This window comes from Panthera pardus, unplaced genomic scaffold, assembly GCF_024362965.1.
Source record: "Panthera pardus isolate Hobbes unplaced genomic scaffold, ASM2436296v1 HiC_scaffold_24, whole genome shotgun sequence".
Taxonomy (NCBI): domain Eukaryota; kingdom Metazoa; phylum Chordata; class Mammalia; order Carnivora; family Felidae; genus Panthera; species Panthera pardus.
Window position 1 is genome coordinate 32,994,012 of NW_026526810.1, and position 27,972 is coordinate 33,021,983.

The 27,972-nt window shown below is 52.0% G+C and overlaps 1 protein-coding gene across 3 annotated transcripts; it reads left to right on the forward strand.

Annotated features, from left to right (window-relative positions):
• On the forward strand, positions 1–27,492 carry RBPMS2 (RNA binding protein, mRNA processing factor 2). 3 transcript variants are annotated; one of them, XR_002077985.2, is made up of 8 exons: positions 1–420; positions 16,992–17,069; positions 17,669–17,707; positions 18,278–18,340; positions 18,696–18,846; positions 19,638–19,789; positions 25,852–25,998; positions 26,338–27,492. XR_002077985.2 is itself a non-coding variant. In XM_019441810.2 (8 exons), exons 1-7 carry the CDS (start codon positions 334–336, stop codon positions 26,059–26,061), a joined length of 633 nt encoding a protein of 210 aa, XP_019297355.1. In that variant the 5' UTR covers positions 2–333; the 3' UTR covers positions 26,062–26,068; positions 26,338–27,492. The 3 variants fall into 3 exon arrangements, 2 of the variants coding, with proteins under 2 accessions (XP_019297356.1, XP_019297355.1); XM_019441810.2 differs by lacking the exon at positions 25,852–25,998 and adding an exon at positions 25,999–26,068 and having other exon boundaries at positions 2–420; XM_019441811.2 differs by lacking the exon at positions 25,852–25,998.
• The last annotated feature ends 480 nt before the right edge of the window (positions 27,493–27,972 follow it).

Consider the following 27,972-nt stretch of genomic DNA (forward strand, 5'->3'; position numbering starts at 1 on the left):
CCGCCCCCCGCCGCCGCCGCCGCCGCCGCGGGCGCACTCGCCGGTCGCAGTGAAAAGGCGGAGGCGGCGGCCGCTCGGGCTCGGCTCCGGTTCCCAGTGCCTCCCCCGCCGCACCCCCTCCCCACATCCCGCACCCGCCAAACTTGATGTGACCCCAGCCTGACGCGGCGGCTGCCCCTCTCACCGCCCCGTGCGCCCCCCACCGCCACTCCGCCCCGCACTCCCGGAGCGCACCGCTCACCGCGCCCCTTCCCACCTCCTCGCCGGGGCCGGGCGCCGCGCTCGCCCTCAGCGTTCCCTTCCCCTCGCCACCCCCACCCCACCCCCCGCACCATGAGCAACCTGAAGCCGGACGGCGAGCACAGCACCAGCACGGGCACCGGCACGGGCTCGGGCTCCGGCGGCACTCTGGAGGAAGAGGTGGGTCTGCGGCCCCGGGACTTGGGGTGAAGTGCACGCGGAGGTGGGCGGGGGAGAGGGCGCGCGGGGCCTCCCGCGCCGCGCGGGGCCGGTCTGGCAATCGCTCGGGGCTCTTTCCCGCCGCTGCCCTTCGGTCGGGGAGGAGCAGCCCGTGTCCGGCGGGCGGGGGCGCGCGGCCTGGACTGCCCCGCCGGGCGGGCATTGTCTCCCCGCCCTCCCGGGCTCGGGGCGGGCCGCGCGCCGGCCGCCGTCCGTGCGTCCCGTGGTGGGCGAGCGGCTCGGCGTCTGCCCCACGCCTGCTGCCCGCGCGTCCCTCGTTCTCCACTCTTGGCCCGGGCCGCTACCCGAGGAGCTCCTCCGGTACTGCTGGGACTCCCGCCTTTGCTGGAAGGAACTGAGCGGGATTAGCACCACGGGCGGGCGGCACCCTCACCCTCTTGCACTTTCCACCCTGACCCCTCCCGGTGACCTTGGAGGCCCGGGACGGCTGCCCGGCACCTTGGTTCACTGTAACTGAGCTGTAGTCACGGGAGGTGGACGGGCTTTGCTTGCAGCCCCAGAACCTGGGCTTTGGCAAAGAGGTCAGCGGGGCAGTTAATTAGAGTTGAGAAAGAGATGCCTAAAGATACTTCGTTCCCGGTTCTCCCTCCCCCCCGCCACCCCCCTCCACCCCGGTTTTGCCCCAGCAGGCAATTCAGGACCCCAGAGCTGGCCTGGGTGGGATTCTGCAAGGAAAGGCGACATTATCTTGTCCACCAGACATGTGCTAAGTATGAGGAGGGAGTGAGTGTGAGGCGGCTTGGCTTCGTGGAATCAGCAGCAGCTGTGTGGTTAATGGGATGGCGAAATCGGGGAGGGTGTGTGGCAGGGGTGATGATGAGGTGGTGAATAGAAGCCTTAAGGCTGAGGGTGGCGAATGGAGACCAGGAGCTGGGCCGACAGAGACAAAAACTGATGCGGAAAGGGGACGACAGGCTTTGCATCTCTCTCCAGGGGCCTCTGGCCTCTGCTGTGTCACTCCAAGGCTAGGAGACCCTTCCTGCCGCGTCCTGGCAAGCTCTTGCCCAGGAAACCAAGGGCCAGTTATCCACCCTGAGCTCCCTTCCCCTTGGTCTGGGGGAGAAACCGCAGATCCCCTGGTGGAGGCTGGTGTCGCTGACCTCCCTCACCTCCCTCCAATGTAGTGGCGGTGGTGCCGGCTGACCGTGCTCTGGGTTTGGTGCAGAATGGCGGCAGTGGCCCACTGCTGGGCTGGGCTCCTCACTGTGGGAGGGATGGTGGGAGGGTCACACCACCAGCTCCCACTCTTAGTAATTCAGAGGCCTGCTGCCAACCCTAGTCCACCAATGGCATGGCATCTTGAGAATCTAGGTCTAGATCTCACTTTTTAGGGAGGGAGGGAGGGAGGGTGGGGGAATATATAACTCTTGACTCTGAAGGGTGGAAAGGGAGGGCCTGACATTTGTCCGCTAGTTTTGTGTGGGCTCCAGAGCGGTGGGGTGGTTTTGCCCCCTGAAGGCCCTGTCCTCTTTGGACCTTGACATGCTGACAGGCCCGTGGCACTGATGAGAACCTTAACCCCATCCTGACACCACCTGGTTGTTCAGAATCTCGCTTGAGAGTTGGGGGGAGGGTGACAGGGTTGCTGGTGTTGCGGGGGCGGGGGGGGGGGGGCAGATCGCTGCTTGGCCTCCTGGGGGTTGAAACTGGGAGAGGGAAGCCATCTCCTGTGAAGCTGGGCAAGGACCCAGAATACCGCTAATGCTAGAAGGTTGACTTCAACAGGGAGTTTACCCAAGAGGTTGTGCTGATCCTCAGACTTACCCCTTTGAAGTGGGAAGGGTGAACCATGTGGCCAAGCTAAAGTCTTAAAGCATGTGAAGTATTGGTCACTTTTTTTCTAAGTGCCTGTTCTGAGAGAGAGGGCAGGATCTTCAAGAAGTGGAATCCCTGTTAACTTCTCCTTGCAGGTAGAGGTGGGTTATAGGACTAGTGCTGCCGTGTGCTGATGGAGGGGCACAGCCCTGTGTTTAATAGAAGTCTAAAACTAAAGGCTCTGGGAATCTCCTGGAGCCCAGTGTCTGCTCTGGCCAGGTAATTGCAAGGATGAGCCCCCTCCCCTTATTAGCCCTCTGGGCCAAGATCTCTCCTACTGAGGTTCCATCTTGAATTGCTGGTTTGAGCTGGACCTGGATTCCTTCCTTTAGCTTCGATGTCCCCTAGGCAGTCATTTCTGCATCCCCCAGGAGCCACCATCTGGGGAATCTGTTAGCAGTGCTAGTTTACTTTCATGACTAACCCAGGCTGGCTGTTGGAAATTAGGTAAAGCAAGCCTAGAGAACCAAAGAGTCCTACTCCCCCTACTCATTTCTAAAGGCGTTAGGTTTCTGGAGAAAGGGGTATGTTTTCGTGGTTCCAGAAGGGGTATCAGTGGGGCTCCTCATTTTAAGCTCCTTTGCATGAGGAGCTTGACTCTTCCTGCTTGGCCACCCTACCCACTGGGGCTTTGTCTCTATCACAGGCATTAGGTTCCTTTTCTGGACCAGGGGTCAGGATTCCAGGTGAAAGATCACAGACTGGAAGGTGAGAAGGACTTGCCAGGAGGGAATGGGATGTGGTGAAATGAGGGAATATCACCAAGTGATGCAGTGGTACCACTGAGAAGGTAGAAGTGAGCCCTCCCTGAGATGTAGCTCAGTAGGAGGTTCTTAGACTTGTGCCAGTCAGAAGGCATTCCAAGAAGAGGGAATAGCATGTGTAAAAGTGAGAGGTGGATTGTGGAGCCACATGACTTCCAGGAGTTTGCTAGCTTTCAGCAGTAGTGGGGGCCACATTGTGAAGTGCCTGAGATCATGCATGGTTGGGAAAATTGGCATTTTCTGTCACTTGGAAAGGAGAGGTGTTAGAAGCTCTGCTACCCTTTGAAAGCTAAGGAGGGCAGTGAGGAATTAAGGAGAGGGTCTTCAGGGGAAGAGCTGAGTGTCCCTTTCAGTCTAGAGCCTCTACCTTAACCCAGGTGCGTCATAGCTGGTGCTGGAACTCCAGAAGGTGAGGTCAGACAGCCCAGGACAGGCTTGCCTGTGAGGCTGTAGAATCCCAGACCCAAGCTTGTCTTAGTGATTCTTTAGGGATGGCTAGAGAGTTACAATGTTTCTGGGGAGGGGTACATGTGGTTTGAAAACATGGTCTATTTTGAAAATGGAGACTTTAATTTCATAGTACAAGGTAATACTAAGTTACAGTAATTATTCATTGTGGGGGGGCTGCTAAGGAAAGTAGTATTTGGAATCTTGGGTGGGTGGAGTTCAAGTTTCTAAGAGTTGAAGTTTTTTTGCCAGCCTAATGGTAAACTGTAGAGAGGCAGGCATTAATGGCAGCCAAAGGGGCTACAGTTTGACTGGAGGGTCTTGGCCCCTTACTGCCCTCCCACTCCCATCTTTGCTTGTCCACTACATCCAGTGGATCTAGGCCATTGTGGCTCCTTGCAGGCAGGACACCTCTGGGCCCACCGTGTGTCCCCTAGAGGTCTCTGCACTCTAGATGAAGGTGAAGGAATTCTGGGGCCCAACATATGACTCAGCCACTTCCTCTTTTCTCTGCCATTAAAAACATTTGACAAAATCTGGGGCGTGTTGATGCTGTATCTGCAAGCTCTTTTTTGATATGAAGGTAGGGAGGAATCTATACTTCTGGGCATTTACCTGGACACAGGGTCCCAGCAGGTAGACCCAGGCAGATGCTATAGGCTGGGCTGCCTTCCTCCCTGGGGGTTGTTGTGCATGTGTCTTCTCTATTCAAATAACCTAATAGAGACGCTGTCCGATTAGTAGTAGTAAGCCCATACACAGTGTTTGAGTCAGGTATTACCTGAAGTAATTCACCCTTTTACCTCCTTGAACTTGCACAATAACAGCACTGTGAATTATTGTCATTACTGTTTTATAAATGAGGAATCTGAGACAGGTTAAATAACTTTTATGTAGTTAGTAGGTAAGTTGGGATTTGAACCCAGAGTTTGCTCTGAACCACACACTCACTGTATCTGCTGTTTTGTTTTATATTAGGGTTTTGGTGAGTTTTGGGGGTAGGGGGAAAAAAGATCCTGCAACTAAAGTTTTTGAGGCCTGAGCTCTGGGTCCTGCTGTTCCAGATTAGTTCCCTTTGGGCTGGGATAGGTATCTGAAGACTGGGTGATGGGAGCTGGCAACCCTTGTAGAAGGAACATCTTTATCACCGACAGGATTTAGAATTGCCAGTGCAGGGTGATAATAAAATGAGATCAAGTCAATTTTATTATTGTTCAATTCCCTACAGGCAATACAACCCCTTGTTGCCTGTGCAGGGGCTTACTGCTTTCATTCCTTCCCCTACCCCACCCCCTTGCCCTGGTACCCTGATGCTTTGGACATCTTAAATAGGAAACGGTACCCACTCTAAAGCAGCTGCCTGTCATTTTTGTGGGGGTGGGTCATTCCGTTGGGTATCCTCCTCTCCTCCTTCCCGGCTCATGGGCAGCCTGGCTAGCTTATCCCAGTAGGAACCAGCTTCTAAATCCATTGAACATTTGGACATAATGATTTCTTCTTGTTCTCATCTCCAGAGGGGGTCTGGTGAGTACTCAGAGTGGAGTCAAGACATGAAGTGCGGGTGCCTCTCTTTTTGCTCTCATGGTCTCTAACCCATTTATCCCATTGGGGCTCCAGACAGTCCTGAGAGATATAGGTGTCCATCCCACCTGGCCTGGGGGCTGGATTCCTGCTCCATGGCCTCCAACCTCTGGTTACCCAGAGCTGAGCTAGAGTGCTAGGTTCTGGTACCACCCAATGGCCCCCAGCCTCTGCTGGGCCATTGGTTTTGGGTAGCACTGACATCTGCTACCGTATTAGTTTCTCTGCCATTCCCTGACCATGGCTGCCTTAGAGGGATCCTCACACGCCTGGCAAAGCCATGAGGCAGTGGGGCAGAGCCCATCACTAGACTTCAGAAACCATGCTGCTGTGAGGCCAGAACTATAGATAGTCCACAAAGCTCTGTATGCCAGAACCCCATCTACTCCCTGCCCAGGGACAACATGGCTTCCCTCTTTCCGCTGCTTCCCCATCCTATCCTTGGATGGAAAAAATATGGTTACCTCTGAGATGTGCCAAGGCTGACAGGTGGGGTCCTCCCTTCATGAAGAGTCCACTGGTGGATCCGTCTGTGCTGGGGGCCTCTGGGGTATAGCAAAGGCTGTGTGTAGTGGGAGGGTCTGTGTAGGTCTATCTGCCATGGCCTTTAGTCATTTACGGCTGACTGAGCAGAGGCTCTTGGCTGTCAGAAGTCATCAAGGCTGCCTGTTTAATTGTGAATAGGCCTGGGACTCTCAGGGAGAAGGGACAGAACCTGACCTGGACCAGGCCATGGGATGAGTGTCTGGAGTACCTAGTTCCCTTTTGTGGTTAGCCACCTTCTTCCCCAAGTGGGTTTGGGCTTTTATTGGCAGAGTGGGAGGTGGTCAGGAGAGGTTACTTGAATAGGATCTAAGGCCCTTTTTTGAGAATGTTTGTTGAAATGAAGGCTGTGTGAAGAACTTCTGCCCAGACTGGTCCTCATTCTTGATGTATGGTTGTGGCCATATCCAGGCACAGCTTGGGATGTTTGTGACTGAGGAGCTCCAAACCAGAATACAGGCCCTTGAAGCAGCTTCCATTCCTGAACAGTGTAGCATTATGTTAGGAAACATCCCTTCTCAGGCTTCATCTGCTTCCTTCAGGCAGTATACAGGTGTGGTAGGCTCAGTGCTATGTTCACAGTGGAATACCATAAGGTGGCTTAAGGGTTGGAGGTGTTGATTTCAGAGCTGGGGAAGGGGTGTAAGATTCCCCCAGGCCAACTCTTTAATGCATGGGTTGGTGTGTTTCAGTGAGGACAACTGCAGCCCTTACCAGGCACTGGGACAAGCGATGGATCTGCGCTGGCTGACCCCACAGCCCCAGGAGGGATGGGGAGGTGGATGGCATAGAAGGGAAGGAAACCTTGCCCAGCAGGCCTCCATGCTGGGGGCCCTGTGAGCCTGCCACTTGAGTGGCCTCTGAAAACCGTGGCCCCTGGCACTGTCTGGAACCAAATGGAAAGCAGTCACCCAGCCATGCCACTGAGTCTGCACGGTGCAGTTCACACAGTTAGATCTGGTTCCCTGTAAATGAGGTGTAGGCCGGTACTCACAACAGACTTTTGACCAGGTGTGTTCCCAAGATGTTTATGCCTTTTGTTCCTGAGGCTAGAAGTAGCTTGGAGCATTAGGTCTGAAGCCATTTTATTTAACACTCTCTACATACCCAGCCCTGTCCCACCCTTTAGAGAACTTCTTACCATCCCAACTTGGTTCCCTTGATTCTTGTACACACAGTCTGGACTCTAGTACACACTGCAGGCTATAGGGGAAGTGCCTCAGGTTCCCAGACAACCTGGATTTTACTGCTGGCTCTGCCACTGGCTGGCCAGACACCTAATCCCTGAGCTGGCTCTTCATCTGTAAAATGGGCCAGTACTTTTTTGCCTGTTACATCAAAGGATTGCCAGGCTCACATGCCAGATGGTAGGTATGAAAGACCTGGAAACCACAAAGTGCTGCCCAGAATGGGTCCTGAGAGCCACACCCTTTGATTTGGGGCTGGAATTAGCAGGGGCAGGCAAAACGCTGTGGAACAGATCCTAAGCCTTGGACTTCACACCAGGTCAGACTAATGGCATTGGAGGTGTCCTATGTGGAGGGAGGCTAGAAGCTGGGAAGCGTCCTAGTCTGGGAGCTGAGCAGCCCAGAGCTCCTCGGAAGGAGCATGGGAAGCACTGAGGTTCTGGGAACGTGTGTCTCAATTCACATCCAATGTCTGGCTGTATCTGTTTGCTCTTTTTCCCTGTGTCCTTGTTCAGCCCTTATAAGTCCTGCGTCTGCGGGCCATGTCACCACATTCCATCCACCTCTCGTCAAGTGGCCCCACTCAGAGGGACTTCTTTCCCCGGGAGGGGTAAGAGCGACCTGCTGGTGCCAAGCTTAAGCCTGAGACCTGGGCAGAACCCATCCCCCACCCTGCCCTCTATACACATGCACAAAAGAAAAAAAACCCTGGCCTCTGAGATCTCTGGGCAGGGGGGTATATGTGGGAGACTGCTCTGAGGTTTCTTTTTGGCAACCCCAACATTGCCCCGGCAGAGACCCCTCCCAAACCTCCAAGCCCACCTTGGCCCAGGACCTGGCTGCTGACTTTCTGCTCTGTCACCCTTTTGTTCTCTATTCCCTTTTTCACCACTTTGCCTTCTTGTGGGCAGAAGGAAGGGAAGTGCTTCAGCTCCGAGCAGACGGAGGAGGGCAATGCCCAAGTCTTATACTGCGGTTCAGTCACCTTTTCCTACTTCCTCGGTATCTTACAAGGTGGAATGTGAAGGGCCCTGAGGCTAGTGCACCCTTCCTCTACAGTTGAGGCAGCAGAGGAAGGCCACAAAGCTACCTGCCTGCTGGTGGTCAGGCTGGGACTTCTACCCAGGTTTCCTGATGGTTGTTTTGTTTCCATGTCTGATCAACAGGTTCTTGCTGAGCAAGAGTAGAGTTTCTTGACTCTCAATGGGGTTTCTTCCCCTTGGAGAAGACAGAGCAGAGCTGGGTGTGATGGTGGTTGGTGCAAGCTTAGAAAGGACCTTAAGCATCTTTGTATCAGGAGAGCCATAAGCTGTATGGAACGCAGGCTACATCTCAAAAACTCCCTTGGTCAGGATGGGGTGGCCTGGGCTTCCGTTTGGACTTGGGACTTCCTGGGGCCACATGTGCCCAACTGCCCTGTCGGAGGCATGTGTGTGGCCCTGTTCTGGCCCCTGCCTCCAAGTCAGTGGGACACAAGGCTGTTCCCACTAGCTTCTGGGAATTGGCTGTCTGTCTTCCCTTTCACCTCCCTGTACTTAATTCTGTTGACAACTAACCATGGCATCATCCAGTAGCATACCCCAAACCCCCCGCCCTGAATCAACCTTCTGCAAGGGGCTGTTTCTGGCTCCTTAGGTCAGAGCCTAAAGGCCACTAATTTTCTTTTATATATTAAAAAAAATGTTTTTTTATGTTTATTTATTTCTGAGACAGAGACAGAGCATGTGTGGGAGAGGGGCAGAGAGAGAGGGAGACACAGGATCTGAAGCAGGCTCCAGGCTCCGAGCTGTCAGCACAGAGCCCGATGCGGGGCTCGAACTCAAACCGTGAGATCGTGACCTGAGCCGAAGTCGGTTGCTCAACTGACTGAGCCACCCAGGTGCCCCAAGGCCACTTATTTTCAAGAAGCCCAAGGCTGACCTGACTGGGGTCTGAGTAAGTTGGTGTGTAAGGTTAAGGTCTGCAAAGGAGCATTGACTCACGAGCACCTGGGGACCCTGGGGCTGCTTCTGACATGCTCAGTGACCACGAGCAACTCACTGGACCCCTGGGTGTTGGTTTCCTTATCTAAAAATAAGGTTTCTTCTAGCTCAAATATTCTGCATTTCAGTTGCTTCAGAGGGCTGGGAGTCAGGGAAGGATGTGGGAGGGACTTATGAGAGGCTTGTTTTTCCCTTTTTGGATTTCCCTTCTCCCCCCACTCCCTTCCCTAAGTGGTGTTTTCCATCCAGATGACACCAGAGCTCACACTAAGCATCGAGTAGGTGGGGGGATTCAAAGTGAGCCCATCACTTGAACGATTTGATGGAATGGACAATTGAAATAGTTTTTCCTTTCCAGATTGAATTCCAACTTTCAGAGATACTAAAGGATTGCTGCAAAGAATCCATTTTCAAGTGTCATTTTTATCTCTTTGGTAGGATGTATCTATTGCCCAGAGTCAAGTTTTCCCAATCATGTCCTTCCTGTGTCCCAGCCCTGTGAGGCAGGGATTTGCCTGGAAGGCAGGAGTCTGTCTTCTAGGGCAGAGTGTTCCTAGTGGGCCTATAGTGTTTATTTGGGGGTGGGGAAAGGTGGGGGGTGGGTGGCTAGCTCAGCATCCTTTGTGGAGAAAAGTCTGTCCTCTGGCTGGGTGGTCCCTGAAGTCCAGGGTGTGGTCTTGGCGATGATTGAGTCTGGGGTTTTGAAGAAGGCTGTGCTTGTCCTTCAGAGTTAAAGGATAAGAGGGTTTAATATCTATTAGCATTCCACTGTTCTTGAAAGCAGTGTTTACCCTTTCTGTCTCATAACAAAATCTGGTGCTTATGGACCTGTCCTCTCAGTCACAATACCCTGCTGCCGCCCTTAACTGTGAAGTTGTATGTTTAATGCTCAGTGTGAAGGGAGTCTTGTGTCAAAAAGTTGGGGCGAGTTGGAGCTACAGGGCCCTTGGCATCAGGACTGTCCCTCCCATTGCAGAAGAGGGCACACACTTGTGAGGGCAGAGTGGCCAGGCCCCAGTCTGAGCGCAGGGTCCTCTTTTATTGGAGGAGGGCCCCCACTGACTGCCACCCCAGTCTTGTGCCACATGGAAGCTTTTGGCTGCTTTCTTCTGTGTAGGTCACCCACCCCCTTCTCCCAGCAGCCCCGCAGCCCCCTTCCTGTAATTCTTGCAGGACCTCTAGATGAGCTGGGTCCCCTGTGTGCTCTGGGGAGGAGGGAGCCCTCTGAGCAGCCAGTGACTAGAGAGCTAGCCTGGCTTGGAAGCACTGAATGACAGGTCCCCCTGTATGAGTGTTAAGGACCAGGAGAGATGTCCACCAGGACTGATAGAGGATGAGTCCTGCCTAGAAGCCTTTCCCACAGAAGCCTGAACTTGTGCTGTAACGCTGATGCTGGGGTGCCTGAGTGTCTCAGTCAGTTAAGCATCCAACTCCTGATTTCGGCTCAGGTCATGATCCCATAGTCATGAGATTGAGGCCCACATTGGACTTCGCACTGGATGTGGAGCCTGCTTAAGATTCTTCTCTTCTCTTCTCATGTCTTCTCTTCTCTCTCTCTCACTCTCTCCTCCCCCCTCCCCTCTCATCTGCCCCTCCTCTGCTTGCACTCTCTTTCTAAAATAAACAAGGGGTGTCTGGGTGGCTCAGTCATTTAAGCATCTGACTACTGGTTTCCTCCACTCAGGTCGTGATCTCATGGTTCTTGAGTGAGAGCCCCACATTAGGTTCTATGCTGACAGCACAGAGCCTGCTTGGGATTTCTCTCTCCCTCTCTCTCCATCTCTCCTCCACTCACGTTCTCTCTCTCTCTCTCTCTCTCTGTCTTTCTTTCTCAGAAAACATAACTTTTTAAAATAAAGTAAATGTTAAAAATGTATAAGGCTGATACAGTGGGTGTCACTGTCACCTTGCTCTTAAAGCCTTCTTTTTGATTTCATTTTTCTGAACATCTATAAACAAATGTCAGTTTGTCTAAAGGAAAAACAACAGACATACAGGTAAGAATGAGTTTGTCAGAGTCCTTCTTCCTACTTCTTTTTAGAAGGTGATCTTACTCTGGGCTGGGGAGGACTACAGAGGGAGAAAGAGACTTCCAGTATGAGGCCCGAGGAGAAGAGCCAGGGAGTCTGGGAAGCCTGGGTGCTCTATCACGCTGGGGTTAGAAAGTGAGTTGAGAGGCTTCTTCTAGGGAACATTCCCTCCACAGGGACCTCAAGAGTAATTCTGGGGGTGAGGGAAGTTCCCCAGGTCCTGCCCTCTCTTCCTCTCCCCTGGAGCACTGGGAGTGAGCTCAGGGGCCTCCTGTGGAAGAGGTGAGCAGTGCCCCCCACCTCCATGGCAGTATATATGGTCCAGCACTAGCTAGTGGAAAGGGCCCAAGAAGACACAGCAAAGACCTAGACAACCCCAGGAAGTCTGTCCACCGGTGATAGCCTGTGGTGTGGACTTAGCAGATGGGGCTAGACCTCCCCAACCCCTTCACTCCCAGCAACTTGGGGGAAGGACAGGCAGCAGGACTTGCCTAAAGGAAGAGCAGCCCAGTCCCCAAAACCTACTTGATGGGGGACACAGTTGTGCCAAAGGCCATTTGGTTCCTCTAGGCAAACCTGATGCTAGCTGGGATCTATAGTGTGGCTGAGTCTGTTGCTGACCATCATGAAGGCTGCATGGCTATGTCTGCAGTGACCTGTATGGGCACATCTCTCTAGCCAGTTCTTTAATCCATGTTGAATCTGGTGCTTCCAGCAGGTTCCACCAGAAAAGCTGTTCCTCAGCATGTTTATTCTTTCACTGACTTCTTTTTTTTTTTTTAATTTTTTTTTTAACGTTTATTTATTTTTGAGACAGAGACAGAGCATGAACAGGGGAGGGTCAGAGAGAGAGGGAGACACAGAATCCGAAACAGGCTCCAGACTCTGAGCTGTCAGCACAGAGCCCGATGCGGGACTCGAATTCACGGACCATTAGATCATGACCTGAGCCGAAGTCGGACTCTTAACCGTCTGAGCCACCCAGGCACCCCTTTCACTGACTTCTGAAGATTCTCCATACTGTTTCCATTTCTCTCCTAATATCTTCTCTACACTGTTCCAGACATACCTTCCACCTGTGCTAAGGATGTGACTACGGTCCAGCCCTGTCTACTGGTACTTGCCATAAAGATGAGTTTTGTTTGTTTGTTTGTTTGTTAATAATGTTTATTTTTGTGAGAGAGAGAGAGAGAGAGAGAGAGAGGCAGAGTGTGAGTGGGGGAGGAGCAGAGAGAGAGGGAGACACAGAATCTGAAGCAGGCTCCAGCCTCCCAGCTATCAGCACAGAGCCTGACATGGGAGATATGACCTGAGCCAAAGTCAGACGCTTAACCAACTGAGCCATCCAGGTGCCCCTAAAGATGACCGTTTTAAAAGGATTGCAGTGCTTTCCATGTTTCAGGATGGGAGTCGGGTATAACCCTTTGGGTTGTCTGGACACTTCTGGAGAAAGAGTTAAGTGTATGGAAGGAGAAGGGCCCAGGTAAACAAATTTGGTGCCTTCTAGCAGCCTGGGATTGTGTGAACCACCCCTTATGTTTTCTTCAAATACTTGAGCACCTTTGTGTGTTTGTGTGTTGAATTCTTGTACTAAACGTGTGGAGTAGGCAGGACGTGTGTTCTTTGATTAATCTTTCTATCTTGGCATCAGTAGGCAACTGGTGCCTGAATCCTTGTCTGTACCCAAACTCTTTCCTGAATGTTGCACCTTATGGCCATGAGACTGGCTCCAGTAAGTGGCATGGAAGGAGTGATCTCCAGTGCCAGCCTGGGACACAGGAGTTGTAAGGCCTTGGAGAAGTAACTGTGTGTCTCTGTCCCTACTGTCCCCTGAAGAATCCTGAGTGTGCCATCAGCTTATTCTGTCACCTTCCTATTCTGAAACTCAGTTTTCTCATCTGCAAAATGAGGATGTTGAACTAGCTGGTCTCCATGGTGCCTTCCACCTTGGTCATTCCCTCCCTGGGGAAAAGGAAGGAACACTAAAGAATCCAGTGACTACCTAAGGTTGACTCATCTGCATTCCCAGCTCCAGACTGACTTGGATCCAATCCAGACTCACTAGGCAACCTTATAAATAAATGGCTTATGGTACCTGATAGGGAGATTTTTGTGCAGGTGAATGCTGTGATTACAGGAGCCCTAAGGGAACCAGTATTTTGTTGAGCCTCTCCTACATGCCGGGCATAAAGTGAGCTCTTTATCCTGGAGGTAGATGGTATCTGCATTGTACAGATGAAGAAACTGAGATTTGGAGAGGTGAAACCACTTCCCTAAGTCAAGCATAAAGCTAGGGTACAGACTCTGGTGTAACCAACTGAAGCCTGTTCTCTTCCCCATGTGTGGTGTCACCTTGCCCTGCTGGGCCACATCTGTCTATGGCTGGGAATTTCTCCTTTGGGGGGCTGAGGTGCATAGAGATGGGGGGGGGGCATCTCAAGTGCTGGGGCCTGACTCTAGGTACCTTGGTTGATAGGAAAGTTTTAAGATTTGGCTCCTGTCTCTGGGGTTTTATACAGTCCAGGTGGAGGGAGTAAGTTCAGATTGTGGGAACGATGTAAGGCAGGGGGTCCTGTCCCCATAGGACTTCTGAGGAAGGAAAGGGGAGTGAAGAAATAGAGGAATCCACAAGATGAGTGCCCTTTAGTTAAGGAATGCGGAAGGGGAGGGGTGCCTGGGTGGCTCAGTCGGTTAAGCATCTGTTAAGCATATGATTCTTGATTTCAGCTCAGGTCATGATCTTGTGGTTTCATGAGTTCGAGCCCCGAGTTGGGCTCCATGCTGACAGCGCGGAGCTTGCTTGGGATTTTCTCTCTCTCTCTCTCTCTCTCTCAAAGTAAATAAATAAACTTAAAAAAACAAAAAAGGAGTGAGGAAGGGGAAGGGGAGTGCTGAGGGGCAGCACAAGCAGCTGCCTGAGGCAGGCCTGTGTGGGTGCTTGTCTGGGGCCTGGAATAGTTGGGGCTGGGGCAGGACCTGATGGGGTTGGGAGCGGGAGGGAGGGTAGGCTCTGCAACCTTTTGTCCTCTCCACATGTAGTTGACCAGCCTGCTAAGGTTATACATCCTGCCACCTCTGGTTTGCCGGCTTCTTCTTATTCTTCCCCCGTTACTCCAGCTGGCATCCTAAACAAGTGCCTGGGGAAGGGACTGGCTACTGAATGAACAGTGGCAGCTCTTTACCCACCCATGGGGCCAGCGAGGCCACCCGGGTACCATTCTTTCTGTCCCCACAGCAAGGTGGATTGCTGATGGCATAGATGACTAAGTCAGGGTCCCTGGATCTTATCCAGCTCAGCTCCTAAGCTGCATGCTCCCTATCTGGGCCTTAGTTTCCCTATTTGCACAAGGGGATAGGCAGAGGGCACATCATCTTCCAGGGCAACCAAGGTCAAGTGAGAACCAAGAAGAGTATTCAGGTTAGGCTTCCTGTGACCTGGCAGAAAGGGACCTCCCACCTAGTCCATAACTGCCTGACCTCAGCTTATTCCCTGAGAGGTGGCCAGGGACAGGGTGGTAGCTCTGCATTGTAGCATTTTGGACACTTGAGAACCTAAAAGATGGAGGCAGAGGAAAAAGGTCATCTGGCTCAGCAGGAAGGTTGGAAACAAGGATCCTAACTGGGAATGAGGGAAAGCTCCCCTATACTCACCCTCAACCCCACCCCCAGCCCATGCAGGAAATTTTGTGCTGAGAACTTGCTATTTAAGGGGGCCTCTGGGGAGGTCTGGTCAGAAAGGAGCCATTTGAGGAAGGGTTTAAAATTAGCCTGGGTGAAATGGGTGGCCCCTGGGGAGAACTGAGGCAGAGGTTTCTGTGGGGCGGCTCTGGCTCCACATCTTTGACCAAAGCCACGTCCCAAGGAGGAGGGAGTAGTACTGATCCAGGTTCTTCCAGCAGGGCCCTGGCTGGCTTGCGCTCTTTGAGTCCATCTTCGGGGGGTGGGCTGAGTGCCCATGTTCTGGCACCCAAAAGCAGCCTGGATGAGTAGTCAGGAGACCTGGGTTTGCTGCATGACCCAAATAAGTCACTTCTGTTTGGTGGTATGCGTGTAAATTAAAGGTTCTTTTATCAAAGGGCAGGGGTGTAGAGGACTGTTGCTCTCTGGAGCCCAGGAGCTGGGTTTACGCTACCCTGGAGCTCGGGCTGTCCAGTTTTTCCCAGGTGCTTCTGGCAACAGGGCCATGCTTGAGAACTGTGTATACAGCAATGCGAGCTGCCAAGGCCTGTGAAATGTGCAGAATCTTCACCCCAGGCCTGGAAGCAGAGGCGTGTCTGGTGAGGGAAAGGCATGACCAAAGGGGGAAGATGCATCCTAAATGGCAAAGGATCCTGCTTGGTATGCTTCTTGGCAAAAACCCATGCAAGAGAAGAAGGTTGTCCTCATCCATTCTTTATTAGCCACGTGCTGGGCTCATTCTTGTGTGGGTGGGGCTGGTGACACTGGTTGGGGGTGGTTGCCTTTGCCATTCCTGGCTCTGTTGTTCAGATCTGTGTGTTGACTGGGCAGAGGTAGAGTGGTGGGGGTGTCTATGCCTGTTGGCCTGCCTGCCTGCCTGCATGCATTGGGTGTAACTTTGCCTAGCTGCCCAGGCTCCTGATTCAAGCCACTGACTTTGAAAAGGCTGTCGTGTGGGTTTGGCAGGCCATCACTGGAATATGGAGCAAGTTTTTTGGTACCTCTGAAGAAGGGAATGTGGCCCATTGTAGGTAGGGCATCTAAATGGTATCAGGAAAGGCCACAGGGCAGGGAGGCAGGCTGAGGCGCATGAGCTTTTTCTTATACTGGCAGGGGTGAGTTCAGAAGATCTATGCTTGGCTTGCTTGGTGGTATGAAATGAGACTTGAGGGGCGCCTGGGTGGCTCAGTCCGTTAAGTGTCTGACTCTTGATTTCGGCTCAGGGCATGACCTCCTGGGATTTTGGCTCAGGTCATGATCTCGGGTTCGTGAGTTCCAGTCCCTTGTCGGGCTCTGTGCTGACAGTACAAACCCTGCTTGGGATTCTCTCTCTACCCTCTCTCTCCCTGCCCCTTCCCGGCTTGCTCTCTTTAAATAGATAAACAAACATTTTAAAAAATTTTTAAAAAAAGAGACTTGAAATCAGGTGTCAAGTGTATAGGGAAGCTCTGTTCGTTTGGATTTTTCACAACTTAGCTACGGTTTTAATATATATTTCTAAGGGATCTAAACGATGGGAAATCCTCCCTCCCCATTATAATTATTGGCTGATCTGGCCTTGCTAGTTGAGCATCTGGTGCCAGCAGCATTTAACTAGCAGTAATAACTTAGAGTGTCTGCCAACCCTCTTAGGGACCTCACCCACAGTTCAGGAGGTCGGGTTTGGTTGGAGTCACAGGATGGACACCTGGTGTCTAGCTTTGGCTTTCCCATCAGCTTGTAACCATGTTGAGGGCAAGGCTCATAACTTATAGCACCATCTGCCTCACTTGAAGCCGGTAAGATCGTACTCCTTCTTCAAAACCCAGCATAATTGTTCCATCTCTGACTCCTTAACCCGGTCTCTTAGTTAGTAAACATTTAATACAGCACCATGCTAAGACCTGGGCATAGAGGCAAACACACAACATATTCCCTGCCATCGAAGAGCTTACATCTAGCGTAGAAAGCACTAGGAGATGGATGTGAACACGCCAGGCCTTCTGTTGAAATCACTCCTGGTGTAGTGTGGTATAGGGCTTACTATCCATTTACATCCTTGCCTCTTCTCTAGACTAGGCAGAGACTCTCAATCTGGGGTCCATTTGTATCTTCTGAAAAATATATATGTTTTGACTTGTATATTCTTGGGGGTAAGACACCATAGCTTTCTTCAAGTCTCAGGAATCCTTGATCTGAAAAAGGATCCTTGATCTGTGTGCTTATGACACAGGGCTCTCCCCTCTTGCAGCTCTTCAGCTCAGTCTGTGTACAGAGGTACTTAGCAGGTGCTTGTTGAGTCAACTGCAGGATGAATGTAGAGAAAGGAAAGGGTACAGAAAGGGCTCTGAAAAGTTAAGTACTATGAAACTCTGAGTGTTCATTTGCCTTGGCCTCCAAAGGAAGCCCAGGAAATACAGATTTCCTCCTTAAACTCTGGAAGGATTTTAGTTCCTTCCTGGAGGAAGAGCTATCATCCCTGTCTACTGTGGTCTCTGTCACCAGGTCCGAACACTATTCGTCAGTGGCCTCCCTGTGGACATTAAACCCAGAGAACTCTACCTGCTCTTCAGGCCGTTCAAGGTGAGTCTGGACCCAGCCACCCACGGGCGGAGCCTAGGGTGGAGGAGAAGCATCAGGAGTGAATCCGACCTGGATTGGGCAGCAGGAAGGCAGAGGGCAGTGTGTCAGAAACTGATCGCAGACCCAGCTCTCTGTCCAGGTTGTGTTAATTCACATGTTGCTTTCGTCGATTGCTTAGCCCTTCTGAGCCTCTCATTCCTCATCTGCAAAGTGGAAACAAGAGAGAATCTCAGTAGGCTTTGCCATATAAGGAATCTTTGAGATTCAGTGTAGTCTTTTCAGTTCAAGTTTTGAGAAAACTTTAAAAAGGTGGGGTCTGTGCTTCCACATTACAAGTTAGCGGAGCAAGTGGGAATTTACGCACGAAATGATGAACGCTACCACATGATGCCCACATCGTGTGCTACACCATGTGATACAGAACACAAGGGCAGAGGGCACTCAACACTGGTGGAGGTCAGGGTGGTGGACACGTGGTGGGAGTGGTGTGAGAATGATGCAGGCAAGCACTGGTGGAGAAAGGGGGGCTGACGTTATGGGTGGCTGGGCTAGCACAACAGGCTTCTGACCTTCCCTGTGATAACCACCTCTCTCTGCAGGGGTATGAAGGGTCCCTGATCAAACTCACATCGAGACAGGTAATTTCTCTCCAAAGTTTTTTTTTCCCTCCCAGCCCAGACCGACTACTGAGCTTGGACCTGAGCCTACTACCTTTTCCTCATCTTGAGGCATTTGGCAGCTGAGACCTGCTCTTTCTCATCTTGTTTCTGTTCTGAACTGATGAAAGAGCGACCTCCACAGGTCCCCTCTCCTTACCAGTCAGCTTCAGGTCCTCCCTCTCTGGTTTTTGAGAAGCTTTCAACCTGTTGCCCCTTTACCAAACCTGGGGCCTTCCCATGTCCTTAATACATTGGTGCCCCCTTTCTTGCTGGCGAAAACACTGGAACTTAATTACTTGCGTGCATTTAAAAAAAAGATTTACCAAGAGGGTAATGTTTAATGCAGTGGGATAAAGCTGTATTGGAATCATTTCCCACAATGTAGTACCTGGATGGGAGACTTTGGGTGCATGAGAAACTTCTGTTCTAGCTGAACATAGGATATAGGCAAGAAGTTGTTTTTGTTTTTTGTTTTTGCTTTGTTTTATTTTTGAGGGGAAAATGGAATGTTGGGAGAGAAATGAGGATGTTCTCTCTTTCTCCTACTAGCCTGTTGGTTTTGTGATCTTTGACAGCCGAGCAGGAGCAGAAGCAGCCAAGAATGCATTGAATGTGAGTAGACAAGGCTTTCTCTGACCCACAGACCTCTAGACAACAAGTATTCCTGTTCTATCTTTTACAAACTTTCCCCCACTCCATGCCACTAAAAAGGGCCTACAGATATACCTTAATCCCCCAACATCTGGGGCAAAGTCCCTAGCTGCTTTGTCTATCAAACGCCACTACTCACAAGGTCCAAGCAGTGTGTCGTCTGTCTTGGCCCCTGCATGGGTGAGTCTTTTAGGCAAGATCATTTCTGGGGCCCTTCTGTACCTGTTGCAGTGGACAGACTGTCTGAGCCCTACAAAGTAAAGTCTTTTCCTTCCTTTCCTTCCCTTCCCTTCTCTTCTCTTCTCTTCTCTTGTAGGGTATTCGCTTTGATCCTGAGAACCCGCAGACCCTGAGGCTAGAGTTTGCCAAAGCCAACACCAAGATGGCCAAGAACAAGCTAATGGCTACACCAAATCCTACCAACGCTCACCCCGCCCTAGGAGCACACTTCATTGCACGGGACCCCTGTGAGTGGTGCTCAGAGCTATCATCTGCTGTCCAGCTATTGTCTGCTGTCCTTTTACTTGCCCCAGGCAAGGGGCCTGAGTGCAGTTGCATACAGAGGGAAGTTGTTGAGATTCTCACTGAGGGAGTCAGTCCTTTCCAGGAGGCTTCTTGTATCCACAGCCACCTGTCTCTGCGGATTCCATGCTTCCTTCCTCCCCTTGTAGCCTTTGCTAGGCTGTGGACAGACTGAGCTCCTGAGCTGTCAGCATTGCCCAACTTCTCTGAAGCCTTCTCTGATTTTTCTTGGTTGAGATGGGCAGAAGCCCATCTAAGGGCTTCTTCTTTTTCTTTTTTTTTTTTAAAGAGCGTGAGTTATTTTTTATTTATTATTTTCTTAATGTTTGTTTATTTTTGAGAGAGAGACAGAGACAGAGTGTGAGCCGGGGAGGGGCAGGGAGAGAGGGAGACACACAATCTGAAGCAGGCTCCAGGCTCCTAGCTGTCAGCACAGAGCCTAATGCAGGGCTCAAACTCATGAACCACGAGATCATGACCTGAGCTGAAGTCGGACGCTTAACCGACTGAGCCACTCAGGCACCCCTCATCTGAGGGCTTCTTAAAGCAGATAGGATGCTCACCATGCCAGGCCAAGTTAACATGGCTTTTTTTCCCCTGGTCTTTCAGTCCTTGAGGGAAGTCTGGCCTGAGTAGGGAGCTTATAGTGTAGTGATAGGTCCCCTTCTCTGTTTGGAATGGTAGTGGAAGGGGAGACCAGTGTTCTGACAATGGGGGCTGTTGTCTCCCATTGTAGATGACCTTATGGGGGCTGCCCTGATCCCCGCATCCCCAGAGGCCTGGGCCCCCTACCCTCTGTACACCACAGAGCTGACCCCAGCCATCTCACACGCTGCATTCACCTACCCAGCTGCCACTGCTGCTGCCGCTGCCGCCCTACATGCTCAGGTAAGCCCCTCTGGGGGAGAGGCGGGGAGAGGATGAAGGAGGCTCTAAGCTGGCCAGACTTTGTTCCTGAATGGCCACAGGGCCACTGATGCCTCTAGAGCTGCAGAACTGCCGTCTCCCACGACATTCTCTTTAGGGCTTCGGATCAGACAGAGGAGAGGGAGAGGATTAGCTGTGAGGCCACATCGGGGATCTGAGGCAGAATGTGAGTGTGAGAGAGACCCAGCCATGGTCCCACCACCGACCGAACGTGTCCAGGCGGGTGCCATACTGCGTTCTGCCTGTGGTGACAGCCACAATTCAGATCCCAACCTGAGTGTGCTCTCTGGAGCCAGGCCGCCTGCCTCTGCCTCTCTGGTCTTTATGAACTTCAGAAAGCACTTAAAAATTCCTGACTTTTTTACTATCTAGAAGAATGAGCACAGTATTATCTGCGTCAGGGTTGTTGAGAGAATTAGATGTTAACACCTGTGAAGGGCCGGCACCACAGGCCCCCCCCACACCTGGAACACGGAGTGCTCAGTGAGTGTTAGTGCTTGTTTTCATGAAGCCTAGACACTCTCCACGGTGAACCTGTGCAGGGATGGCGAGAAAGAGGGAATGAGCACTTCTAGGGGAGAGTTGGGGAGGTTAGTGCGGGGCCACTCACCGAGGTGCCTGAGGCCAGTGAGCCACGGTCCGTTCTGGCCTGGACCTCCCTGGTGCAGTGACAGGAGGCACTGCCAGGTGTATGGACAAAGTGCCACCAGGCAGCACAAGGGGGCTGAGGAGTGATGGCAAGCCCACTTTGGCCTGTGATCAGTAGAGTGAGCAAGAGCTGAGCCTTGGGAAGACCGACCTGGCCGGGCGAGCTTTGCTGTTGATAGAGGTCGCCTTACCAGGGCAGTAGGGCACGAGGAAGTACAGGATATAAGAAGCCAGGAAGAGAGAGTTCACAGGAACCAGAAGCCAAGGTGGGAGGACTTGGGTGCTCTGCCCAAGGCGGGGGGCTCAGTGTGTGTCTATGTCAGGTCCTCTGAAGGGCTTAGTGACATCTGGATCTACTCAGTTCTGAGGTGGAAGGTACAGACTCCCCGCCTACTACCCTAGCAAGCTGTTTTCCCCCATCAGGGGAGGTCCCCTTGGCCATGGCCGCTTTAGATTGTACTGAGGGCAGAAGTGTGGTTAAACTTGGCACCGTTCCCCAGCTGTGCACCACAGGCAGCTAGAAAATTGATAGGGGATAGGAAGGTGGTAAAGATCATTCCCCAGAGGGAAATGATTGGGTATTTACCACAAACCAGGTTCTGTGGTGGGCAAAGAGCGGGTGAGCCCAGGAGACTGTCCTTGTCCTCCGTGACCTGGTGGAGTGCAGGAGGCTGGCAGTAGTGCTCCTGGCCACGCAGGGAGTTTCACTGCAGCAGCCCTATGAGGCCTTGCTGGGCGCTTTGCTCCGATCCTAGCTGTGCAACCATTTCACTACCTGATCTTTTCCAAGTGACTTCACCTTTGGGCCTCTGTGTGTGTCCTCATCTGTAAAATGAGAGGGCAATCTAGATGAGGTGGAGAGGGTTCTACCCCATCTGCTCCAAGATGCTTGGCCATGACAAAGGTGAGGCAGAGGTTGGGAACCAGAGATAGTATGTCAAGTTAATAAGCAGAGGTGCCTCTGCTGTTTTTGGGGTAGCTCCTCCAGCTGGCTGAAAGGGGCACGCTACTACCTGTCCTTAAATTCCATACTGCAGGGCTATGTGCCCTCCTGTTTTCTTCCTTTCTAGCTTCCTCCCTCCCACCCTGTCCCTGCCCAGTGGCTGTCCAACTCCAGTACAGCTGCCTCAGTCCAAATCCTGGCTCTTCCAACACCTCTATGACCTTGGGCAAGTTACTTAACCTCTGTCTCAATTTCTTTGGAATGGTGATAATCATACCTACTTTGTAGGTATTTGTTTTTCTGATATTAGCATGGAGGGAATGCTAGAGAAGTGCCAGTTATCATGGTTATTATTTAATATCACTATTATCTAGTGCCCCCAGGGTCCTCTCCGAGGCTGGAGGCCTCATTGTGTCTCAGTCCCTGTTTCTGGACTCCCTGGGATGGGGATAAAGCCCACCTCGAAGGCTAATGACATTTGTTGGGAGGCAGGCTAGCAACAAGAGATTGGACGAGGTAGTAACTAGTTCTGTCCCAGCTACTGGACTTCTCTGGATGTCCGTCTCCACAACAGTAGAATGCACATCCCAAACCAAATGCAGTAATAGCATTTGTGTCTTTTCCTTCCAAGAGCTCCTTCCCTGCCCCCTGACAGTGCTGCCCAGAAGTGGATGCTATTCATCCTGAGGGCATTATTCTGAACCCAGAGGAACAACAGAACTGATTCTGGGCCTATGAGCAAGGAAGTGACTTGGAGAGAAGGTAGTAAAAAAAGGGGGTGAAAAGCAGTCCTTCCTTTCTGTGTCCCAACATACATACCCTGACTGCATGCCTTTTGCCACTAGCTCAGCCTCAGCCAAGGCATCCGTATGTGGCGGCGGCGCCCAGACCTACAGGAGGGGCATTGGAGATGGCTTAGTCCTGCTCTGTCTAGCGTGAGGCCATATTGCTCAGCCTTCTGGTCCTCTTTTTTTTTTTTTTTTTTAAGTTTATTATTTATTTTGAGAGAGAGAGCAAGCAGGGGAGGGGCAGAGGGAGAGGGAGAATCCCAGGCGAGCTCCACGTTGTCAGAGCAGACCCTGGTGTGGGGCTCGAACTCACGAACCATGAGATCATGACCTGAGCTGAAACCAAAAGGCAGAAGCTTAACCAACTGAGCCACCCAGGTGCTCTTCAACCTTCTGGTCCTCTTGATAGAAACTTCTCTTTTAAGAGGATGAGGCACACAAGAGGTGTAGATGGCATGGGATCTGGCACATGCCTAAAAGTGGGAATTCTCTGTGTCCCCTTGCATCCCAGAGTCCTCCCAGACTTGACTTCATTTTCCACTTCAACCTGAGGATGGTGGGGATCTTTGACCGGGGCTCTTTTCCCCCTCTTTATACTGGCTCACCGCTTGCTAATGACCTTCCTGTTACATGAACTCCCTTGCCTCTATTTTCTTATCTGTATAATGGAGATGGTAAGATTCTCTTTTCCCTTTGCTTATTATTCTGCTCCCCCAAAAATAGTTACTTTTAGTCCATAGGGTTAGTAGATAGTTGGGTGTGCGTGTATAAATAAATCCATAGTTGTGGATCTTTTTTTTTTTTTTTTAATGTTTGTTTATTTTTGAGAGAGGGAGAGACATGAGCAGGTGAGGGGCAGAGAGGGAGACACAGAATCCGAAGCAGGCTCCAGGCTCTGAGCTGTTGGCACAGAGCCCGACGCGGGGCTCAAACCTGTGAGCCATGAGATCATGACCTGAGCAAAGTTGGGCGCTTCACCGACTGAGCCACCCAGGTGGCTTTTATAAAAGTTACACATTTAATCTGTTTAAAACTTAAATATTAGGACATTGTTTCCCATCAGTAAATGTAGATCTACATTCTGGATGCCTGGCAAGCCCACTGTTGTATAAGTGTGTCCAGCTCCCTATTGATGGTAAATTAGGTTGTTACACAATTTTCTGCTACCAATAATAGGCTGTGCTGCCACGGACGCCCTTGTTCACCCCTCCCTGGGTACCTGTCCTGCTGGTTTTCCTTATCATAAATTCCTAGAACTATTATAAGGTCACAGTGTAGACTTGGCAACCTGAGTGTTCCTTTAATTGACTTTCTGATGAGTGAGGCTCCCATATTTATTGGCTATTCATATTTCTTCCCATGTGGATTTATTCCTTTCTCCACCTCTTGGTCTATCTTCTCAGTTAGTCCCAAGATCTGAGAGAGGACGGAGTTCATGTGCCCCGCCCCTCCCTTGATTTGATGCTGCCCTTCTTGGAGCTGGTCATTCCAGATGCCCATGGGCCTGTCCCTGTGCGGTGGCTTCTCAGGACCCCCAGAATCCCTATGAACAACTGGAGGCCTTGAGAGTGGGTTGCTCACTCACTCCCTGATGTGCTGGCCCTGATCCCTGGGCCTTGGGGGTGTCTCCTGTTCTGAGCTGGGGCAGGAAGGGACAGCACTTCTTTAGAGGACCCTGACTGCCAGCCTCTACCTGTGTCTGAGGAAATGGAAAGGCAGCCCCTCAAGTATGTTCTGTCCACTGAGATGGTACATCCATCCCGAGCTCAGAAATGCAGGTTTTCCTCTGCTTCTTCCCCAAAGGGGTAGTGGCTCATCTCAGGCTGGGGGGAAAGCTGCTGCTTTGGAGACTGAGTCACAGCACCTAATGGTGGGAGTGGGGGACCCCATGAAGCAGGCTTGCCAAGGGAGCCCCTTAAGCAGCCACTGGCTTCCCCAGTGGTGAGAGTCAGAAGCCTCCGAGCCCTTCACACACTAACCAACATTTGCATCTTGTCCAGCCCTACAAGGCACCTCACCTGTCAGGATCTCTTGTCACGGGGCTGCTCCAGCTGGAAGCCAGGTGAAGGGTGGTGGTCAGGGTCCACCGGGGGATTCCCTGAGCTGGAGTGGGCCACAAGCTTATCTGGTAGCCACATGCTGGTTTCCTTATTGTCCCTCTCTTACGGAATGAGCTCTTCTGTCCAGCCACGCTTCCAGCTGGGAGTGCATCCCACAGCTCAGCAAAGGGGAGGAGAGGCTTCCTCCCACTTGGCCTCCCACTTGGCTGTTAGCCAGGAGGGGAGGGAACTGCTTCCAGATGTTGAGGCAGCAGGAGAGAGAATAGTGGCTTCTGAGGCTGGACAGCTCAAAGGCAAGAAGAGGCACTTGATCTCCTATTCTGTGTGATATGGTGCTTAATCAAGGTGGTTCTAGCAGCCCGGGTCCACGGTGTCCTGGTGAGAGCAGTGCCACATCCTTGGAGCCCAGGGAAGATTCTGGCATTGATTAGGTGGCCTAGGACCTGCTTCTGCTATATGCCAAGTGTCCTGGCATTTTAGGGTAACCAGCTTCTGCTTGCTGTTGAGCATGTGGTGAGCAGAGTCCTGGGGTGTACAAAACATGTAAGATTTGGAGGAGACACAGGAGTGTGTTCTCAGGAAGCTTCCATCAGCCCACAGACGACCTGACATTACTTGACATCTTCTCCACTTACAGAGGCGGGGATTCCAGGCAGCCAAGTGGGTAACTGGGTCCAACGACCACACTGTCAAGCTAGTTGTCTGTGGGCCCAGCTGCTACTTGTTTTCTACATTGGCTCTTGGCGTGCCATCCCTTCCTTTCCTGAGGGGACCCTGGACTCCCCTCCCTGGGCATTCTTCCCCTTACCCCTCATTCAAGGTCTTGTGATGCTGTGTTCCCCCACTGATCCCAGGCAGCCATGGGTTAGGCTGGGGCAGACATGCTGTCTATAACTGGGGCAGGTGGCCTTCCTGCAGTCTTGGCTTGGCACCCAGCATAGCTTACTGCCCAGACTGACCCATGGGGAGGCCGTGCCTAGAAAGGGAGGGCGTATGATTTCCTGACCCGTCTCTGGGAATCCTGCTTAGGGGCTACTGCTCTGAAGGGCCTTCTGGCAAGTGCCAGGGCTGAGACAGCTGCCAGGCCCCCATTGGAAGCCTCAGCTGGTGGATTACAAATCTGTAGACCTGGGAGGCTGATAATGGAGGGAACAAGAGGGATGGAAAGGGATGGAAGCATCAGCTGGGTCTCAGCCATGACTTCCTTAGAGAATCCTACAAGGACAGGAGTCCTACCCCTTAGAGACCACAGCAACTTTGGTTTCTAAAGTGTTTGTACATTGTGTCTCACCTGATCCTCACGGACACCCTGTGACTTAGTCATCTCTGTCCTGTACTTGGGTGAGGGCACTGAGACAGAAGGAAACAGAGCAAAAATGTATTAGGTTCATGCTCCTAACGTCAGAAATTCTACACCCTTCAAGTCAAGGGGGAAGGGCAGAATGCTGACCAGCACCCCCACTGCCAAAAGTCCACCTGGTACAGTTGGGCTCAGTGGAGCATAAAACACCTTGGTAACAATTCTCTCATTTGAACCTCAACCCTGCGGAGGAGGCAGGTCAGGTGGCGCTCTCCCATTTTCAGGATGAAGAAACTGATGCCTAGAGGTGAGTAAGTGGCCCGGCGTCTGCCAGTCAGTGACAGAACCAGGACTCCAGCAGGGACACTGAAGACTCCCCAGTCAAGAGAAGGGACTGCACAGCTAGCTCCTGACGTTGGCTTCTCTTGCAGGTGCGCTGGTACCCTTCCTCTGATACCACCCAGCAAGGATGGAAATATCGTCAGTTCTGTTAGTTCTTCAGTAAGTGCTGGCCCAGAGGCCCAGGATAAGTGTTCTAGAGCCTGGCTTACTGCAGGGCCGTGGTTCCTCCCTCTGCCTGAGCCGGAGAGCTCACTGGTGCTAGGCGTCCACCTGGGCTTGTGTGGTAGGGCACTCTGGCTGGTTTTTCCCCTTCTCCTCCCACCGTCACCCCCTGCCATCCATCTTGCAGCCTCCTCACAAGGGCGAAGCCTGGGTTCATCTCTAGTCCCTCACCTCTGCTCACGGCCACCTCTCTCCCCTCCCTCCAGGTCTTGTCACCGCAGCTTGAAGCCCCTGCCCCGCTGGGGAGGAAGCCGCTCTGAGCTTCCACTGCCCCCAGGCGGCCTGTGGAGAGCTGCTGCTTCCCTCCAAAGACTGTGAATTTTAAGCCTGACTCAGTGGACTGCTTCCTGTTTCCTTTCTCCTCTTCCTCAGCCCTGTCCTTCCCCAGAGCCCCTCGCCAAGGCCTCCCGGGAGGATTCAGGGGCCTTCTTGCAGGGACACCCAGCCCCAGGCCGGAGGTCTCACTGGGACTGAGCAAGGCCTGACCCCCTGGGTCCAGACTTGCTTCCACAGCTCCACCTCAGAGAAACGAGGCATTTAATTTTGCATGTTTTCTGGCATGAATTAAGACACTTAAATTTGTGTATATGTGAGTGTACAGTTTGTTCTCACATTGTGTCACCATAGCAACAGGTCCTGGCCACCAATGGTCCATCATTCCGGGTCCCTCTGTGCACACCCTCCCCTGCAGCCCCTGTCTCAGTGAGGACCAGCCCTGCAGCTCGCCCTGCCCTGCGGTCCTGCATCCTGGCGCCCCCACCACCCCCACGTGCTTCCAGGCCGAACAGCAGCCACCACCCGACAGAGATAGTGTTTTCTTTTTCATTTCAAATCCGGGTCCTCTGCGTCCTCCTCAGAGGGGCCAACAACTGCTAAGAAAATCCTTTCTCTGCCCATTTTGCTTACCTCTCCACAGCGCACCCCACCCCTGCCCTGCTCCTCATTCTTTCCGTACTTCAAAACCAACCAAAAAGTGAAAGTATTTTTGTACCCTGTGTAACAAAATATTTATGCATCATAAAGGATTTTTCGTGTGTGTGTGCAATTAATTATTAAAGAGACCTTGTTCGCCTTGTCAGATAAGTTTAATGTTTAGTTTGAGGCATGAAGAAAAAAAGGGTTTCCGTTCTCCAGCAATGAGCCTTTGTTTCAGGCGTTAGTTTCAGAAAAATGAAGGAAAAAAAATTGTGCAATTTTTTTGTTTCATGAGCACATCAGTGCTTTTGCCTTTGGCCGCAGCTGTGTGGCTGTCTTGCCGTTTTCAGACTTGGGAGACGAGGTGGCTGTTGTAATTGCTGATCCTGTGAGAATGTGAAGCTGGATAATATATGAAATGCAAAATAAAAAGTCATCCAAAGTAACTGCTCTCTGACCTTTGCTTCCACGGGACCTAGACGGCCGCCAGGAGGGCACCGCTGAAGGGTAGCTGCTGCGAGCTGGGGGAGGGAGGTGAGGTGGGCCCAGGCCTTACGGCTCATGTAGCCCTTCCCACCTTCCCTCCTTGTGCACCTTAAGTCCTGGAGGAAAGAGACTCACAGAGGACCCCTCAACTGGGGCAGATCTGCCAGCCCACCTTGTGTTTGATTCATTCACTCCTTCATCCAGAGTTCTGAGGCTATGGATGGAGATTCCCTGCACCCAGAGTAAGCACCCAAATGGGACCTTTGTTTTCTCTGGGTGCTGTGCTTTAGTTGGCCTGACCTTTCCTGGCCTGTGGCCTTTTCAGGCCCTCTAGCAGAGAAGGACTGTGGTTTGGAAGGGTGGGCTCCCCCCGGAAGTGTCTCGGTATATATTTTGTGAGGCTGTGCTGGAGGGAAGAAGGATGGCCCTAGAAAGGGCCA

Excerpts from the sequence above, each read along its gene's own strand:
- RBPMS2 (XM_019441810.2), top strand. The coding sequence starts at position 334 with ATGAGCAACCTGAAGCCGGACGGCGAGCACAGCACCAGCACGGGCACC. Across the intron at positions 18,341-18,695 it reads CAGCCAAGAATGCATTGAAT|GGTATTCGCTTTGATCCTGA; the intron begins GTGAGTAGACAA and ends CTTCTCTTGTAG. Across the intron at positions 18,847-19,637 it reads CTTCATTGCACGGGACCCCT|ATGACCTTATGGGGGCTGCC; the intron begins GTGAGTGGTGCT and ends CTCCCATTGTAG.